This window comes from Oncorhynchus keta, chromosome 30 (assembly GCF_023373465.1).
Source record: "Oncorhynchus keta strain PuntledgeMale-10-30-2019 chromosome 30, Oket_V2, whole genome shotgun sequence".
NCBI lineage: Eukaryota > Metazoa > Chordata > Actinopteri > Salmoniformes > Salmonidae > Oncorhynchus > Oncorhynchus keta.
In genome coordinates, this window is record NC_068450.1 from 34,792,563 (window position 1) to 34,812,198 (window position 19,636).

At 42.0% G+C, this 19,636-nt stretch overlaps 1 protein-coding gene and 1 long non-coding RNA gene across 11 annotated transcripts in view; one reads left to right on the plus strand and one right to left on the minus strand.

Annotated features, from left to right (window-relative positions):
* The window catches only part of LOC118363439 (disks large homolog 3-like), a 144,470-nt gene extending 139,911 nt beyond the window's left edge, over window positions 1-4,559 (plus strand). For all 10 annotated transcript variants that reach the window (XM_052488324.1, XM_052488325.1, XM_052488323.1 and 7 more), the window contains one exon: window positions 53-4,559. In XM_052488324.1, the coding sequence (XP_052344284.1) occupies window positions 53-159 (107 nt within the window). In that variant the 3' untranslated portion in view covers window positions 160-4,559. The remainder of the gene's footprint in view (window positions 1-52) is intronic.
* A 125-nt stretch (window positions 4,560-4,684) lies between these two features.
* Window positions 4,685-12,647, minus strand: LOC127913998 (uncharacterized). Its single transcript, XR_008087571.1, has 4 exons — window positions 12,441-12,647; window positions 10,510-10,631; window positions 5,257-5,418; window positions 4,685-4,996 (listed from the first exon to the last, which is right to left on the minus strand). It is a non-coding gene; the product is annotated as an uncharacterized LOC127913998 (long non-coding RNA).
* Between the last annotated feature and the right edge of the window lie 6,989 nt (window positions 12,648-19,636).

Below are 19,636 nucleotides of genomic sequence, written 5' to 3' on the forward strand. Positions count from 1 at the left end.
CGAGTAGGAATCTTGATGCACTCATGATATTTTTTTGCGTCTCTCTCACCAGCCATTGTACAGGGTGATTCGCTAGAGGAGATCTACAACAAAATCAAGATGATCATTGAGGAACAGTCGGGCCCCTACATCTGGATACCTTCTTCAGAGAAGCTCTGAGCTCCCCAGCTGTACTCCTCTATCGGCGCAGAGACCCCCCGACCGACACCCCGCCCATCCCCCGAAGAGCTCCTCCCTCCCCCTTTTTTGCAGATATGTTTCATATCAAGTTTTAGTGTCATCATTATGTTAATCTCAAATGAAAACTAGTCTTATCACCATTTCTGTGACTGTGCACACCCCTGCATGAGTTTCTCAGCAAATCCATTCAAGACTGGAAATGCCATTTCAAATGAATTTGTAATTTTAAAACAAAGCAAGGGAAAAGCAAAATGAATCGTTCTTTGTGAAATGGGACTGACAGTTGAAGATCAGAATGTTTTACAGACGACGCTGGAGTGAGGAGGAGTTAGGGATTCAGGAGAAGTTGCAGACCAATCATACTAGTTGGAACACTGTAAATGTTCATCAAATCACATTTTTAAAAAAGACACGCAAGGTGAGAAGCAAAGACCACTTAGGTTTTTTTTCTACAAGGACTGGATAATATCAAGCCCAGCTGATGGTACTGTTGGAGTTATCGCTCTTCTTTGTAATTACTGAAGAAATTGGTGGAGAAGCCTACAGACTGGTGATCTACCAGCTTGCCGTTTGATCAGCTGCCAGTTGTTGGTGCTGCAGCTGATACAGACCTCTTGGGAGGCAGAACCAATGGAAGAAATTAGTTCTGAATCTCTACATTTATATAATGAAATCACAAGGTAAATTATCAAATCCTACTGCGATTTTACTACATATTAAAAATGACACGTTTTACACTTCACTAGAATTGTCTACTTGGAGAGGGCTGTTAGATTGTTTTTTTGCTTGTGGTTTTTAGCTGCTCTGTGTAAAGGATGGGAGTAGAGAAGTGTAACGGGGCTCTCTGCAAAACACCAAACTGCCTTACATCAAATACAAATTGTTATATTACTACCTGTACTTTGAGGGAAGCTATAAATAATTGACAATGAAAAAAAAGATGGAACTTTTTATTTTAAATGTTCACTTTTCTGCGTTGTCTCCTGACTTCCAGGAGGCCTAACTTGTGAGTGCAATAGACGAACGCATCGCACTTCTGTGGACTTCTATCTTCCCTTTTGTATTCTTTTTGACCCTTTTCCTGTTGTAATTTAAGATTTGATTGGATTTCAATTTAGGCAGCCATAGCTCCCTCACCCACGTTGAGCAGCAGATCACCCTATTACACTCTCTACCTTCCAAGAGGAGTGTGTCTTCTGATTGAATGGTCACATGGTACTGTCCTGAATATGCCATCATGAAGGTGGCCTTAAAAACAGGTAGAACAAGACAATACTTGTATTGGATGTCCTAACAGAGGCAATTTAACCTGCTTTTGGATTGTCCCCTTTCCCCCCACCCAAAATAACACTAAAGAGTGGTTTGATTAAAACCTACATTGCATTCGTAAAGTATTCAGACTTCTTGACTTTTTTTTCACATTTTGTTACATTAGTCTTATTTTAAAATGGATTAAATACATTTTTTATCAATCAACACACAATACTCCAAAAACAGTTTTAGAAAGTTGTGTAAATGTATTAGAAATAAGAAACAGGAAATGCCTTACTTACATAAGTATTCCGACCCTTTGCTATGACTTGAAATTAAGCTCGGGTGAATCCTGTTTCCATTTATCATCCTTGATGTTTCTACAACTTGATTAGAATCCACCTGTGGGAAATTCAATTGATTGGACATGATCTGGAAAGGCACACAACTGTGTGTATATAAGGTCCCACAGTTGACAGTGCATGTCAGAGTAAAAACCAAGCCATGAGGTTGAAGGAATTGTCTGTAGAGCTCAGAGACAGGATTGTGTCGCGGCACAGATCTGGGGAAGGGTACCAAAACATTTCTGCAGCATTGAAGGTCCCCAAGAACACAGTGGCCTTAAATTGAAGAAGTTTGGAACCACCAAGACTCTTCCTAGAGCTAGCCGCCTGGCCAAACTGAGCAATCGTGGGAGAAGTGCCTTGGTCAGGGAGGTGACCAAGGACCCAATGGTCACTCTGACAGAGCTCCAGAGTTCCTCTGTGGATATGGGAGAACCTTCCAGAAGGACAACCTTCTCTGTAGCACTCCACCAATCAGGCCTTTATGGTAGAGTGGCCAGATGGAAGCCACTCTTCAGCAGTAGGGACTGGGAGACTAGTCAGGATCGAGGGAAAGATGAACGGAGCAAAGTACAGAGAGATCCTTGATGAAAACCTGCTCCAGAGCACTCTGGACCTCAGACTGGGGCGAAGGTTCACCTTCCAACTGGACAACGACCATAAGCACACAGCCAGGACAACGACCATAAGCACACAGCCAAGACAACGCAGGAGTGGCTTCAATGGCCCGGCCAAAGCTCGGACTTGAACCCGATCGAACATCTCTAGAGAGACCTAAAAATAGCTGTGCAGTGTCGCTTCCCATCCAACCTGACAGAGCTTGAGAGGATCTGCAGAGAAGAATGGGGAAAAACCCAAATACAGGAGTGCCAAGCTTGTAGCGTCATACCCAAGAAGACTTGAGGCTGTAATTGCTGCCAAAGGGGCTTCAACAAAGTACTGAGTAAAGGTTCTGAATACTTATGTAAATGTGTTATCATTGTTTTTATATATATATATATATATATATTTAAAAATATATATGTTTTGCTTTGTCATGGGGTTATTGTGTGTAGATTTAAGTATTTAATCCATTTTAGAATAAGGCTGTGACTTAACAAAATGTAGAAAAAGTCAAAGGGGTCTGAATACTTCCTGAATACACTGTATATGCTCTGTGTATCTAACGTTTTTAAATCATTTTTGAATGAATTCTGGGCATGTGTTGAACCACTGTGTTATGAACCCATGCCATGTCTGGGGTGAGCAAGGTCAGCTCAGGAATCTAACACGCAGATTTAATTTCCCCTGTGACTGAAATGCCATGTTTGAAAGGAGACATGGAGAGTTCAAAGCTGTTAAATGTGAATGAGAGTAATTGACTGAACGATCTGAGTGATTTTAAAGGCATTTGCATTGAACTATTTAATAAGCGAATGTAATATGTCTATCTTATGATGCGGTGAAGCTTTGTGAAGACCACTTCTGTGGTAAACCCTTGCCTGAGTTGGCTCTATGGATTCAACAGGATTGAAATGACCTGCCCCATCTCCCTTTGCGGATCTTGGCACTGTGTGTTTGTGTACATGTGAGGGGACTTGTTGAAGAATAAGGAATGCTGTGGCTCCCTACCCTGTGAACGTTTTGATTTTCCACCTTTTTTTGGGAGAGGGGAATGGGTTTTCCTCAGATACCTGAGAGCCAGACCATCTTCTTTATGCCCACAGGAAGTTGTCACCTAGCCCTCTGGGTCCCTTACTTCCCCCTAAAGCACCTGTACCTGAAGGCATTTTCTGAACAGGTGTGCCCACCTGCCAGGCACCACTGCTAAACCAGCTGTCATTACCTGTGTCAAAACCAGAGTTCAGGGAATAACCGAAGGGAACAGAGCCATTTATAAACTGCATACAGACTGTTTCAAAGGGTGTGGTAGCTGTCAAATGTAAATATGCCCCCAGCAGATCCCCCTCACCTGTGCTTCATGCATGTGTGAAACAAACTGGGGCAAAACATGTTTTCTAGATCACAAATGTCAGGTAAGTAAACTGAGCTATTCTGAGATATAATTTCCATACAAATGTGCTGTAATGTTGGATATTTCTCTATAGACAAATCTTCAGCTGCCTATTGGAAAAATGTTTGTCAGTTGGGAACGTAATTCCTTCAAGTAGGGCCTGTCTACATGTTATTTCTTGTGGAAAATGGTGTCTGGGTGTATAGAATTAAACAATTATGTTTAAAAAAATGAAGATGAGACACAGGCAGCAACCTACAAGGTGATATTCCAGAAATCATGAGGTGCATTGATCATTATCTCATTTAGAACTGCTCCTCAGCTGTGTTTCAACTAAACACCAGACTGTTAACGTCTGGTATTTATACCTCTCGGTCAGCCATGTCAATAAAGCCCAAAGAACTAGATTTAATTGTATTATTTCTATTGCGGTAGAACAAGATTGAACCGAAATGCCTCTTGTGTTTGTATAATTGATGAGGGTCTTTTTTTCCAGTGAGAGAGACATGAGCTCTGGGGGGGTGGGGTCGGTCGGGTTATGGTTTGTCCATCTGGGTGATGAGTTGTTTGACAGCGCACCTGTGCAGTAAGTGCTTGCGAACCCTTTGATTGTACAGTACTTTCCTTCCTGTCACACTACAGGTGGTAGAGCCTATCAGGACGCTGGGCCGAACGGTCTTCCCTGTCCTAGTCATGAGGGAACAGTCCTGCAACCTATTTTGTTTGGGGTTTTGTTTTGGACTGGACAAGAGTTTATTTGTTTGAAAATAATAAAATATGTGACTCGGTTATATGATTTTGATGTGTTTTATTTGAGTCCACTGGTATTGGCAGTTTAAGATGATTTGTTTAATTAAGACAAATGACATTTTTACATGTAAAATTCATATGAATGTAATATATGCAAGAGGCTTAAAATAAAGTCCATTCATGTGCAGAAGTACCAAAACATTAAGTAGAAACGGTTATCTGAACTCTCCATAGGGAAAGTGAGGGAAATATTGGGGGAGGACAGGATGCAACTGACATCCTGGAGGAGCTGACTAAACTGGAGACCAGTCATACAAGAACCAGTGAGACATATAGTAAACTACCATCCCAGCAACCACATGAATAATATCAGGTGCCAGACAGTAAAAGAGCTCTGCAAAGCTCAAATCACTACTCCAAGAGGAGGTTCTTCTTGGCTTTGTCCAGACTATCCAGGACCTGTGTACAGATCTAACATCTGTGGACAAACAATACTGGATATTAGCAATCTAAGAAACAAATGGCTAGGTCTATATCTCTTTTCATTTACAGGTATACAACCAAACTTTTCTTAAGACATCTTATCAGTAATAAGAATGTTCTTAACGGACTTGCCTAGTTAAATAAAGATTACATTTTTTAAAATTACAATTCAATATTCCATGGGCCAAAACCTCTCATTTGACTCAGCCCTGTCACACTCCACTGCTGTCTCCTCCCTCAGACAGTCAGTAGTACCTGTGTATGGTAGCTCTCCTGCAGGGAGCCCAGGCAGCGGAGGAAGCTCATGCCCAGGCCACACCACCCCTCAGGGTACTCGGCCAGGCTGTAAAGCAGGATGCCTGTGTTCCAGGCGCAGGTCAGCTGCCACAAGATCTCCATCTTAGGGAAGTCCTCAGGCTGGAGAGGAGACAACAAACACATTCATGCTGCCGCAGTCCACCTGTCTAGAAGCACCTGTGATGATGGCCTCAGAGTCCAGGTATGCATATGAATGGGCTTTTAATGTCTATAGTTAGTCTGGGAATGACACGACAGCAAGTGTTAAGAGTTGTTGAGGAAGACTCAAATGTGATTTTGATGTATATTGATTTAAAGGACAAGTTTTCCCAAAATCCAGAAACTTCCAGGTGAATCCATACATTGAAACTAGTTCAGTGGAGTTTCCCCATCTCTCCCTGTAGTGCTATGGTGTAGAGCTATGCTGGAACACAGGGGCGGCGGTCCAAACACTGAAAAGACACACCCTCGTCCCTTGCCTTATGCCCTTGGGGAAATCCCTGTCGCCATCTTGGCGGGCGGTCCAAATGATTAGCCAAGCAAGGGCAGTTTGCAACGGAAGCCCCTCAGCCCTCGTTTTATTCGGCTTTGCAGGTGTACAAGTATGTTCACTCCGGGGCCTGAAACACCCCATAATTCAATTTGCGATGTTTGTACATCCGCTAAGAAAAGTCCGCGAAAACTTAAAAACAACATCAATGGAGAAGTCAACATACAAGTGTAAGTAAAAACAAATGCAAATAAGTTACATTGTGCTTCTAATGACCATGACGGCACAAACACGTCTCGTAAAAAGTACATGTTTTTGTTTGGTTATCTTTTGGAAATTGTAGAAATACATTATTTTCCGTCTTCAGAAGTTCCAGCTATGCAGGCTAGCGTTAGTTAGCTAACTATCATACAGTAGGCGTATATTAATAATTATATATAGACATGCACTCATAATTGACTAGCGCATATAAAGCTACCGGTGGCTAAAAACACAATCATCGCGGGATGAACGAGTGACGAATTTCCGGCCAAGGGTGGCCCATTCACAAATCATTCCTCCTTTTTGCAAGAAAAGACTTGGATCATGGAAGTAGATGGGAATTTTTCAAATATAAAGTCAGAGTGGTAGCCTTTAAACGCGCCAAAGAGCTGATGCAATTAAATAACCTTAGAGAAAAGGAGATGATGAGCAAGCTTGACAGTTTTCTGAAGAAAGATAATTTGTCTGAAGAAGAGGAGTCTGTATTCAAATCTTTACAACTAGAATTAGAACAGCTTTACACGGATCTGGCAATGGGTGCCTTTGTAAGGTTAAGAGCAAAGTGGATTGAAGAGGGGGAAAGAAACACTAGTTACTTTTTATGCACTTGAAAAGAGAAACTACAAAAGAAAATCTATAACTGCACTCAAAATGAATGATGTTTTATGCAAAGATCCCATTGCAATATCATAATTTGTCAATTCCTTTTATGAAAACCTTTACAGCTCTCAATTTCAGGAAGATGGTTGTGAAAGCTACATTTGCCACATTCAGAAGTATGTCCCTGTAATTGAGGATGATTTCCACTCAGTTTGCGATTCACCTGTGTCAATTGAAGAAATTAGAGACTCTGAATTCAATGAAAAAAAGGGAAATATCCTGGCCCTGATGGCCTGACAGATGAAATCACCTGGCCCTGATGGCCTGATAGATGAAATCACCTGGCCCTGATGGCCTGATAGATGAAATCACCTGGCCCTGATGGCCTGACAGATGAAATCACCTGGCCCTGATGGCCTGATAGATGAAATCACCTGGCCCTGATGGCCTGTCAGTTGAATTCTATAGACAGTTTTGGGAGTTACTAGAAGACCAGATTTTCAATATGTTTCAAGATTCCATTAAAAATGGGGAAATGGTCTCCACTATGAAATAGGGCCTTATTTCATTGATTCCGAAGCCGGATAAAGACCCTTCTCTCATTGACAATTGGAGACCAATTACTTTATTAAATATTGATTACAAATTGATTGCTCTGGTTTATGCCAAAAGATTAAAGAAAGGAATAGATACCATTATAAATGAGACTCAAACAAGATTTATGAAGGGTCGTCACATAAGTTCTAACATTCGTTTAGTCTTGGACTTTTTGGATTATTCAGATGCAATTGACTCAGATGCGGTTGTATTATTTTTGGACTTCTGTAATGTCTTTGACACAATTGAACATGAATTTCTCTTTAGGTTCTCTTAAAATTTTTGGATTTGGTGAACATTTTATTAAAGTACTTTGCATGTTTTACAAAGATATAAATAGTTCTGTGCTACTAAACCTTAATACTTCCAAAAGATTCAGTATCAACAGAAGTGTACGACAGGGATGCCCAATTTCCCCATTTGTATTCATTTTGGTTGTGGAACTTCTATCTCTAGATATTCTGAATAATGCACATGTGTATGGCTGAACCATTTTTAACAAAGAAATCAAAATGTCCCAACTGGCTGATGATACTACTCTTTTCTTAAGAGATAAAGACCAGGTCGCCCTTAATGCTATAACTGCATTTTCTATTGCATCAGGATTAATGCTGAATATTTCTAAATGTGAAATCTTATGTTTATTTGACTCTGATGATAAAGAAATAGAAAATATTCCTGTAAAGGACTGTGTTCAATATTTAGGAATACATCTGTCAAAAAAATACTTAGTCAGACAACATTTGAATTTCTCTCCTAAAATTAAGAGAACTAAAAATATATTTAATAATTGGCTATAAAGAGATCTTTCTATACTTCTGTCCAAGGCAGAGGGACTGTCTCATTTTGTGTACCCCTCATTATCGTTATGTGTAAATCCTGCTTCTTGTAAAGAGATCAATAAGACCTTTCTTGACTTCATCTGGAAAAATAAATCTCAAACTAAAAAAAAATCAGTTCTTTCTAACAAAAGAGCTGAAGGCGGTCGAGAAGTGTTGGATTTTGTTGACATAAATAACACTTTCAAGATAAACTGGTTGAAAAAATGTTTGATCAATACTGATTCAATATGGTATTTCATTCCAAATAATGTGTTTAATAAATTGGGAGGTCTTCAATTTTTACTGAAATGTAATTATATTCCTGAAAGATTACCTGCTAAATTGGCTAGGTTTCACCAACAAGCTTTACTGGCCTGGAAAATATGTTTCCTGCACAATTTTTCCCCACATAAAACTCTTTTGTGGAATAATTCAGACATAACTATAAGGAATAAGTCATTGTTGGCATGAGAGGAATATTGACTTTGTTCTTCATATTTTCGACAACAAGGGTAATATTCTCACATATGAACAATTTATGAAATTGAAAGAGCTTCCAATACCTTTCAGAGAGTTTATTTCTGTGATCAAAGCCGTTCCCAGTGGTCTAACTACATTTATGAAAACTCATCTTAGCTTTGGTAACGATCACAAAGTTTATCAAGAACTCAGATTGGAAGGCGTGGGTTTACTTGAGAAATCTTGTTTTAATAAATATATAAGACAAATTCTTCATTCACAAAACCAACTTACACAGAGAGGAACGTTTTTCTGGAACATGCTTATTCTTGACATTGTCTGGAAAAATGCATGGTTAAGACCTTACAAATACTGTATACCAAACAAAGTTAAGGAAGTGCACTTCAAAATTGTACACAAGATATATCCATGTAATTCTATGATATCCGAATTTGTGGCCAATGATGATACCTGCGTTTTCTGTGAAAAAGAAGGTGAGAATCTGTCTCACTTGTTCTTTGAATGTAAATTTGTGTCAGAATTTGGGGAAAACCTTGCAAAATACTTATTTACCATTATGAACACTGCCCATGTTTTTGACATAAAATATATCATATGTTACTATTGCAATGATAACAAGACCACTGAAATGATTGTACGTTTTTTTATTCTTGTTGCCAAATACTTCATACACAAACAAAAATTCCAAAATTCTACACCAAATTGTTTTTTTGAATTCAACTATTTAATTAAAACATTAACTCTAGTGAACAATAACAAGAATAACATTTTCCTAAATCATTACAATAAGATTTTTTCAGAGTGATTACAATTGCATTAGAATTGTTTTTTTTGTTTTATTTTTTTATTTTATTATTTTTCCCCAGTATTTTCTCATTAATACCTGCATTCTGTTTTGTATGATGTAAGAATGTAAATTGTTGAACTTTATTTGAATAAAAAAAAGTTTTTTCATCATTCCTTTCCCCCTTGCCCTGCAAGTGTATACTCCTCATACGTCATCAAAGTGTCCACTTAATTTGAGGGCTGAGGGGATAGGGTGCGTCTTTTAAGTGTTTGGACAACGAAAAACCGGGTCACGTGACTCGTTGCTCTGCTCCGTTGACAATGAATTCATTATTCTGAAATCCGCGCAGTGTGGACAAATTTGGTGTTTTTTTTTACCCAGTGGCGATTTTAGCATGTACATCTTGGTGGGGCGACGGAAAAAAAAGTGGGATGCATGCCAGCAAAGCCACTACACAACACAACACTAAACAATACATGAATTGTACTATAACGGCGACAAATGCTGCCCACAAACTGTTAGGGCCTACATAAAGCAGTCCCAACAGCAGAGTCCCAACAGCAGTCCTAACACCTTACCACTGCAACACCTGGCTATCAGCGGAGCCTTGTCTGGCAGCGAAACAGTTCATTCAGCCTCATTTACTGCCATTAAAAAAAACATAGCAGATATGGCTGACTTGCTTAAACAAATGTGGTTTCTACTGACAATCGAAATGTACAAACTATGACATTTGGGGACAACAAGCGGATAAGAAGCAATCCATAATTTCGATTAAGACCTTAATGAGCGAGCTAGGACCGACGTAGTCAATATAACTATTTGTTCATCACTTTTGAAATGTACAGCAACAGCATTCAGAACATGGGCCGTTCTTACAGTGTTCTCCCTGTACACCAAGTCAGAACCGTAAAATAAATAGAGGGCATATAAGCAGACAATGAAAGCTCTTACAATGTTACATTTCTCAAAAACTGGTTATAGGCTACATGTGCACCACCAAGTCAGAACAGAAGGTGAAATTAAGATGTGAAAATAAACCAAATTATTAGGGTCGGGCACATGGGCTACTAACAGCTTACTACACAACATACACTCAGTATTACTTTCTTAGCCACAGTGGCTGGCATATTACATAATTTATGCAGCAGCATACAATACATTTTTGGACTCACCTTGTTGTGATGTGCTCACTTGAACAGGAAGGTGGCACAGCGGTCCTTTGTGGGCAAATTTTGTCATCAAACTTTGTCATCAAAGTCTGGCATTCTCTGGATTTATGGTGCTTTCAAGACAACTGGGAACGCAGAGAAAAAAAAGGTCAAATCATGATGACGTCAGTGATATTTAGGTCGTAGCTCTAGAAAGAGGCCAGAGTTCCCGATTTACAATTCAGAGTTGGATGAAAGTTCAAAACGTATTTTCCCAGTCGTAGCTCATTTTTCCCGAGTTCTCAGTTGTCTTGAACTCACTAAAGTCAGATTTTGCAGTTCCGAGTTAACTGTTGTTTTGAACGCGGCACAAATCACGCTTAATTGACAGCATGGCCAATGTTGAATGTTTATAATTTTATACTAGGAAAATAAACCTTTAATCTTAGACTTGGGACCACACAGCCACTCTGCTGAATAGCAGGCTAATGATTGCTTTGCAATGCTTGCAGTTGGCCACTGATTCCTTCCAAACCACTCATTGTTGAATTTACGATTTCCAACTTGTTGTGTAATGTTAATGGCCGATGAGCATCGAAACGTTTTATCTATAATTTCTCTTCATTATTTCTCTTCATATGACAAGGATTGAAAAGGATTTGCCAGTAGATTTGTCGACATGATTCATGATGATGACTGCTAGCTAAGTATGATATTGACCTCAGTCCAATCAAAGCTACTGTAGATATAACGTGATTTGACGTAATTTTATCTGTGACCAATGACCTTGAGCCTTCATGGATGGCTACTTCTGATATAAATATATGGCAGCACCCAAAGGGCGAGAATTTTCAAGCTCTACCCTTAGACTTGGCGGTGACGTAGTGTCCCCATGAGTGACAGAACACTGAGCCATTCACGACGCAGCGCTCTGTATTTTCTGCTGGCTTGCCCCACCACCACAGAAAGCACTGAGCTAGGCTGAAACACCTTCATTTTGGAGCTCACTTACTCAAGAAAACAAAAGAGTCCATGTTTGTATTTGGCTTTATTAACTGTATTATATATATTTTTTTTTACATTGTTTGCAAACTGGTATGTGACACGTATTAATGTCAATATAACATGCAAAACAGGCAGCCCCCCCAAAATAAATATATATATTTTTTTGTTGTTGCTAAAAATGTGGCGCTCAAAACAGCCCCACCTGCCCTGAATGACGGGTCGCCACTGGTATATCGCTGGTAAAGTTAGTTACGCAAAGTAAAGAGATGGCAGCAAGAGTAAGCTGGGTATTTGGTCCGGGGCTGCACTTTATACTGGAAATCAAGGCACCACATACCGGAAAGGCTGGAAAATGCACCACATTTCAGTGTTTTCCGATAAAAGATATGAAGAGATGCAGCCATTCGAAATGGTAAATACGATGTAAATACTCCTGCAGCCAACATTGCATCACTGAGTGTGGAGCAAGCACTTCAGCGATGATGCATATTAACGAGATACGGTGTCTGAAATGATGGGGACAGAAAACCGAAGGATACAAAAAAAATACAGATGTTGTTACTGGATCCATGGACTGGTTCTGGCGCAGTGCCAAAATACAAATAGTCGTTTGAGAAGAGAAAGCGACAAAGCAAGCATGTGGAGGTATGTAGCCTTGCCTGATTCTTGAAGTTCGAGGTGTCCTTATTGTGTTATTACCATTGCGTATGTACCCTATGTATTGACGAGGGGAGAAACATTGCGATAAATTAACATAGGCTACCAAACATTCCTAATATTGAGTTGCAACAACCCCCCCCCCTGTCTGTCTGTCAAGAAAGAGCAGAAGTTCTTCATCTTTTGCACACTTAGTGTTTTGGGCTAATATGAAAACATAAAATCCACTAACGAGCCATTCATAGAGGTTTATGATAAGCGATCATTCTATAAAGTAAAGTTTAGCTACTTACCCGGTAGAGAACTGTCCAATTGGCCCAGCTGTCTCCAACATGTAAATATGTTTTCAGGACATTAGGGTTTATGTGGGCAGCAATATCCCTGTCGTCTCAAAAACAAACTAATTGCAACTCATCATCACGTTTCTCCATTTCTGTAAGAATTGTAGTCACATATTCGAATTATCTGCAGCACAAAGATTCCTCATTCGCGGCATTGGAGCTCAATTGCCACAACTGCACCACCAGTCTGTGCCCTTACGAAAGAATATTACAATATAACTGCAGTATGCTGCAAATACTGCGTCCAAAATAACAGTAATTTTGCAGTGTTATTGCAGCTAGAGTGCAGTATAACTGCAATTACAGCCTGCAAAATACCACAATCAATTGCAGTTACTGCACTTTTACTGCAGTTTCAAAACTGCAATGCTTTCTGTAAGGGTGGTGATCCTGGGGATGGGTTGGGGCTGTGGTCTAGCTACTGCTATGGTGGCTAGATGTCTGAAGCTCAATTTGCCTCAATTCTTCATCCTAATACTCAGGCTCAAATAATGCTGGTTAAATAACAGCTGGGCGCCCCTCCAGTAGTTTTCTTCATCACTGGCAAGTTTTCATCGTCAGACATATTTGTAGGTTCTTGTTTACTTTGTATAATGTGCAGGGGTGAAAAAAGTATCCAATTGTCATACTGGAGTAAAAGTCAAAGATACCTTCATAGAAAATGACTCAAGTAAAAGTGAAAGTCACCCAGTAAAATACTACTTGAGTAAAAGTCTAAAAGTATTTGGTTTTAAATATACTTAAGTATCAAAAGTAAATGTAATTGCTAAAATGTACTTAAGTCTGATAAGTAAAAGCATAAATAATTTAAAATTCCTTATATTAAGCAAGCCAGACGGCACCATCTTCTTGTTTTTTAAAATTTACTGACTAGGGGCACTCTCCAACACTCAGACATCATTTACAAACAAAGCATTTGTGTTTAGTGAATCCGCCAGATCATGTAGTAGGGATGACCAGGGATGTTATTTGATAAGTGTGTGAATTGGACCATTTTCCTGTCCTGCTAAGCATTCAAAATGTAACGAGTAGTTTTGGGTGTCAGGGAAAATGTATGGAGTAAAAAGTATGTTATTGTCTTTAGGAATGTATTGAAGTAAAAGTAAAAGTTGTCAAAAATATAAACAGTAAAGTACAGCTACCAAAAAAATCTACTTAAATAGAACTTGAAAGTATTTTTACACCACTGAAAATGTGTAAAGTTGTCTTCACTTTTCTGTTGATCTGCGAATTAGGGCATTACGTGCCGTTTCTACGTAGCGTTGATTCCCCTGAGAGCGCACATGCACAGTTGTTACCCATCTCCACTGCTGTGGCAGTCGGCTACATAAAATAATTATATAAAATAATCACACTTCGTAGGTGGAAATGTACACATTTCCTGACTCAAAGCTGAAAAATAGCTAATTCGGCCATAGGCTTTGTAAAAATTTGTCCAAACTTCGCAGATTTCTGAATAATGAATTGACTGGCAATGGAGCGCAGCGGCGCCTGCACCCAGCAACTTCACGAGTCACGTGACAGCACTAAAAGGAGAGAGGGGGGAGAGGGAAAACTCCACGAGTCACGTGACAGCACTATAGGGAGAGAGGGGGGGGGAGAGGGAAAACTCCACGAGTCATGTGACAGCACTACGGGGGGAGGGTAAACTCCACGAGTCAAGTGACAGCACTACAGGGAGAGCTGGGGGGAGAGGGGAAACTCCACGAGTCACGTGACAGCATTACAGGGAGAGAGGGTAAACTCCACGAGTCACTTGACAGCACTACAGGGAGAGATGGGGGAGGGGAAACTCCACGAGTCACGTGACAGCACTACAGGGAGAGAGAGAACTCCACGAGTCACGTGACAGCACTATAGGGAGAGAGGGGGGAGAGGGAAAACTCCACTGAACTAGTTTAAATGTATGGAATCACTTGGGAGTTTCTGGATTTTGGGTAAACTTGTCCTTTTTAGGCACTTGTCCATCCGTTGTTTTAATGTATCAATTTCAAGGTGGTGGAATGGAAAATCTGCATGGCAGCGGTTCGAGTAGCAACTGCATATGAAAATGTGCCTGTGAACATAAAGCTTGGTAATGCTTCAATAACATTCAATAAAGCTCTTAGTTCAACAGCAGAGTGATGGCTTGTTCAACAGCAGAGTGATGGCTTGTTCAACAGCAGAGTGATGGCTTGTACAGCACATTACCATTCAAATTGGCAGGAAGGGGATGGTGAATGGAAGCATCTGCTAATTGAAGTGGTGCTGAAAGCCCATTGATAAAAACAAACAGGAGAAGCTTTCATGGCAGCAGCAGTGGGCGGAGGGGGGCGAAGGGATGAGGGGTGGTAATGACAGTGCGGGGGTGCTGGGGGTGCGGGGGCGTGATTGGTGCTGACTCACTGCGGCTGTGATGATGGACAGGCCATCCTCATATTAGCCCTCATATCCTCCTCCAGCACACGGGCCGCCGCCTTAGACACACCACTCGGCAGTGACAGCAGGATCAGGCTGTACACACGCTGGCTGAGAGGGGAGAGGGGAAGAGCGAGAGAGAGAGAGGAACCTATGCACGGACACACTGGAGCTCTGTCACAGCAAACATCTGACTGGATCATAACCAGTATCTGATGGACCTGTTTAGTGGACCAATTGTAAATTGTGAGGCGTTATTTATTTATTTATAGATTTTTTTGTGATGGAATGGAAGATGAGATGGGCACACCTGCAGCGGGCCAGGTCTGCTTGTGGTCATTTCCTGTACAGAGACAGAGCAATCCTCAAGGCCTTCTTACACAGCAGAGGGAAGTGGGCAGGAGGGTCCATAACAGAAGAAACTCATCACAACAAACAACGCCTGGATGAGGAGAACAAGTCATGTAAGGAGAGGGTCAGCTACGGTGTGTCCTCTTCACCTGCCATCGTCTCCAACACCTTGGTCTCAAGGTTATCCAGCTCTAGCACTGTCTCCACCTTGGGGTGGTTGAGCTTGGCATGAGCCTCAAGCTCATAAAACAGCAGCAAGATATCTGTTGGGTCCTTGGACAAGTTCCCTGGGAGTGCGTGTCGGATGATGTCAGATTATTCTCCTCGCACAACGTAATCCAACATCATGCCAGAACTAAGCATAGCATGGAATGGAAAGAGGAGGGATAATTAGAGGCTTTAAGAGTCTTCCGGACCTCGCAGCAGATCTTCAGGGCTTGTGTCAGTTGCTCGGTCTAAACATGAAGACACACTGACATTGTCATTCAGTATTCATCATCGCCACATTGTGGCGGCTGCCCGTAACAGCAGGATTTATAATAACCACCTACGCCAGCACTGATAACACAGTTCGTCACCTCTCCTCTTCGTTGGTCTTGGTAAATTTCCATCCATGTGGATGGAGAGGGAGCTAAATGTGGACGACAGGCAGGGAGAGATTGAGGGAGAGTGGGTGGCACCTGGTCAGAGTGTGGAGACTTCCTACAGAGCTCCAGAGGCAGCAGCAGCTATCAACAGGCACGTCGACTCAGCCCGTTCCAGAGGGCAGAACTGGGACAGCTAGGGTTACCACACACACACACAAACATACATAGAGTACCAGTCAGAAGTTTGGACACACCTACTCATTCAAGGGTTTTTCTTCATTTTTACTATTTTCTACATTGTAGAATAATAGTGAAGACATCAAAACTATGAAATAACACACATGGAATCATGTAGTAACCAAAAAAGTGTTAAACAAATCAAAATATATTTTATATTTGAGATTCTTCAAAGTAGCCACCCTTTGCCTTGATGACAGCTTTGCACACTCTTGGCATTCTCTCAACCAGCTTCATGAGGTAGTCACCTGGAATGCATTTCAATTAACCGGTGTGCCTTGTTAAAAGTTCATTTGTGGAATTTCTTTCCTTCTTAATGCGTTTGAGCCAATCAGTTTGTTTTGTGACAAGGTAGGGGTGGTATACAGAAGATAGCCATATTTGGTAAAAGACCAAGTCCATATTATGACATTAACAGCTCAAATAAGCAAAGAGAAATGACAGTCCATCATTACTTTAAGACATGACGGTCAGTCAATTCGGGACAATTTCAAGAACTTTGAAAGTTTCTTCAAATGCAGTCGCAAAAACCATGATGAAACTTGCTCTCATGAGGATCACCACTGTGAAAGGAAGAACCAGCTTTACCTCTGCTGCATAGGATACGTTCATTAGAGTTAACTGCACCTCAGATTGCAGCCCAAATAAATGCTTCACAGAGTTAAAGTAACAGACACATCTCAACATCAACTGTTCAGAGGAGACTGCGTGAATTTTATTTATTTAACCAGGTAGGCTAGTTGAGAACAAGTTCTCATTTGCAACTGCGACCTGGCCAAGATAAAGCATAGCAGTGTGAACAGACAACACAGTTACACATGGAGTGAACAATAAACAAGTCAATAACACAGTAGAAAAAAAGGGGAGTCTATATACAATGTGTGCAAAAGGCATGAGGAGGGAGGCGAATAATTACAATATTGCAGATTAACACTGGAGTGATAAATGATCAGATGATCATGTACAGGTAGAGATATTGGTGTGCAAAAGAGCAGAAAAGTAAATAAATAAAAACTGTGGGGATGAGGTAGGTGAAAATGGGTGGGCTATTTACCAATAGATTATGTACAGCTGCAGCGATCGGTTAGCTGCTCAGATAGCAGATGTTTGAAGTTGGTGAGGGAGATAAGTCTCCAACTTCAGCGATTTTTGCAATTCGTTCCAGTCACAGGCAGCAGAGTACTGGAACGAAAGGCGGCCGAATGAGGTGTTGGCTTTAGGGATGATCAGTGAGATACACCTGCTGGAGCGCGTGCTACGGATGGGTGTTGCCATCGTGACCAGTGAACTGAGATAAGGCGGAGCTTTACCTAGCATGGCCTTGTAGATGACCTGGAGCCAGTGGGTCTGGCGACGAATATGTAGCGAGGGCCAGCCGACTAGAGCATACAAGTCGCAGTGGTGGGTAGTATAAGGTGCTTTAGTGACAAAACGGATGGCACTGTGATAAACTGCATCCAGTTTGCTGAGTAGAGTGTTGGAAGCGATTTTGTAGATGACATCGCCGAATTCGAGGATCGGTAGGATAGTCAGTTTTACTAGGGTAAGCTTGGCAGCGTGAGTGAAGGAGGCTTTGTTGCGGAATAGAAAGCCGACTCTTGATTTGATTTTCGATTGGAGATGCTTGATATGTGTCTGGAAGGAGAGTTTGCAGTCTAGCCAGACACCTAGTTACTTATAGGTATCCACATATTCAAGGTCGGAACCATCCAGTGTGGTAATGCTCGTCGGGCATGCGGGTGCAGGCAGCGATCGGTTGAAAAGCATGCATTTGGTTTTACTAGCGTTTAAGAGCAGTTGGAGGCCACGGGAGGAGTGTTGTATGGCATTGAAGCTCGTTTGGAGGTTAGATAGCACAGTGTCCAATGACGGGCCGAAAGTATATAGAATGGTGTCGTCTGCGTAGAGGTGGATCAGGGAATCGCCCACAGCAAGACCAACATCATTGATATATACAGAGAAAAGAGTCGGCCCGAGAATTGAACCCTGTGGCACCCCCATAGAGACTGCCAGAGGACCGGACAGCATGCCCTCCGATTTGACACACTGAACTTTGTCTGCAAAGAAATTGGTGAACCAGGCAAGGCAGTCATCCGAAAAACCGAGGCTACTGAGTCTGCCGATAAGAATCTGGTGATTGACAGAGTCGAAAGCCTTGGCAAGGTCGATGAAGACGGCTGCACAGTACTGTCTTTTATCGATGGCGGTTATGATGTCGTTTAGTACCTTGAGTGTGGCTGAGGTGCACCCGTGACCGGCTCGGAAACCAGATTGCATAGCGGAGAGGGTACGGTGGGATTCGAGATGGTCAGTGACCTGTTTGTTGACTTGGCTTTCGAAGACCTTAGATAGGCAGGGCAGAATGGATATAGGTCTGTAACAGTTTGGGTCCAGGGTGTCTCCCCCTTTGAAGAGGGGGATGACTGCAGCAGCTTTCCAATCCTTGGGGATCTCAGACGATATGAAAGAGAGGTTGAACAGGCTGGTAATAGGGGTTGTGACAATGGCGGCGGATAGTTTCAGAAATAGAGGGTCCAGATTGTCAAGCCCAGCTGATTTATACGGGTCCAGGTTTTGCAGCTCTTTCAGAACATCTGTTATCTGGATTTGGGTAAAGGAGAACCTGGAGAGGCTTGGGCGAGGAGCTGCGGGGGGGCCGGAGCTGTTGGCCGAGGTAGGAGTAGCCAGGCGGAAGGCATGGCCAGCCGTTGAGAAATGCTTGTTGAAGTTTTCGATAATCATGGATTTGTCGGTGGTGACCGTGTTCCCTAGCCTCAGTGCAGTGGGCAGCTGGGAGGAGGTGCTCTTGTTCTCCATGGACTTCAGTGTCCCAGAACTTTTTGGAGTTGGAGCTACAGGATGCAAACTTCTGCCTGAAGAAGCTGGCCTTAGCTTTCCTGACTGACTGCGTGTATTGGTTCCTGACTTCCCTGAACAGTTGCATATCGCGGGGACTGTTCCATGCTATTGCAGTCCGCCACAGGATGGTTTTGTGCTGGTCGAGGGCAGTCAGGTCTGTAGTGAACCAAGGGCTGTATCTGTTCTTAGTTCTGCATTTTTGAACGGAGCATGTTTATCTAAAATGGTGAGGAAGTTACTCTTAAAGAATGACCAGGCATCCTCAACTGACGGGATGAGGTCAATGTCCTTCCAGGATACCCGGGCCAGGTCGATTAGAAAGGCCTGCTCACAGAAGTGTTTTAGGGAGCGTTTGACAGTGATGAGGGGTGGTCGTTTGACTGCGGCACCGTAGCGGATACAGGCAATGAGGCAGTGGTCGCTGAGATCCTGGTTGAAGACAGCGGAGGTGTATTTGGAGGGCCAGTTGGTCAGGATGACGTCTATGAGGGTGCCCTTGCTTACAGAGTTAGGGTTGTACCTGGTGGGTTCCTTGATGATTTGTGTGAGATTGAGTGCATCTAGCTTAGATTGTAGGACTGCCGGGGTGTTAAGCATATCCCAGTTTAGGTCACCTAACAGAACAAACTCTGAAGATGGGGGGCAATCAATTCACAAATGGTGTCCAGGGCACAGCTGGGAGCTGAGGGGGGTCGGTAGCAGGCGGCAACAGTGAGA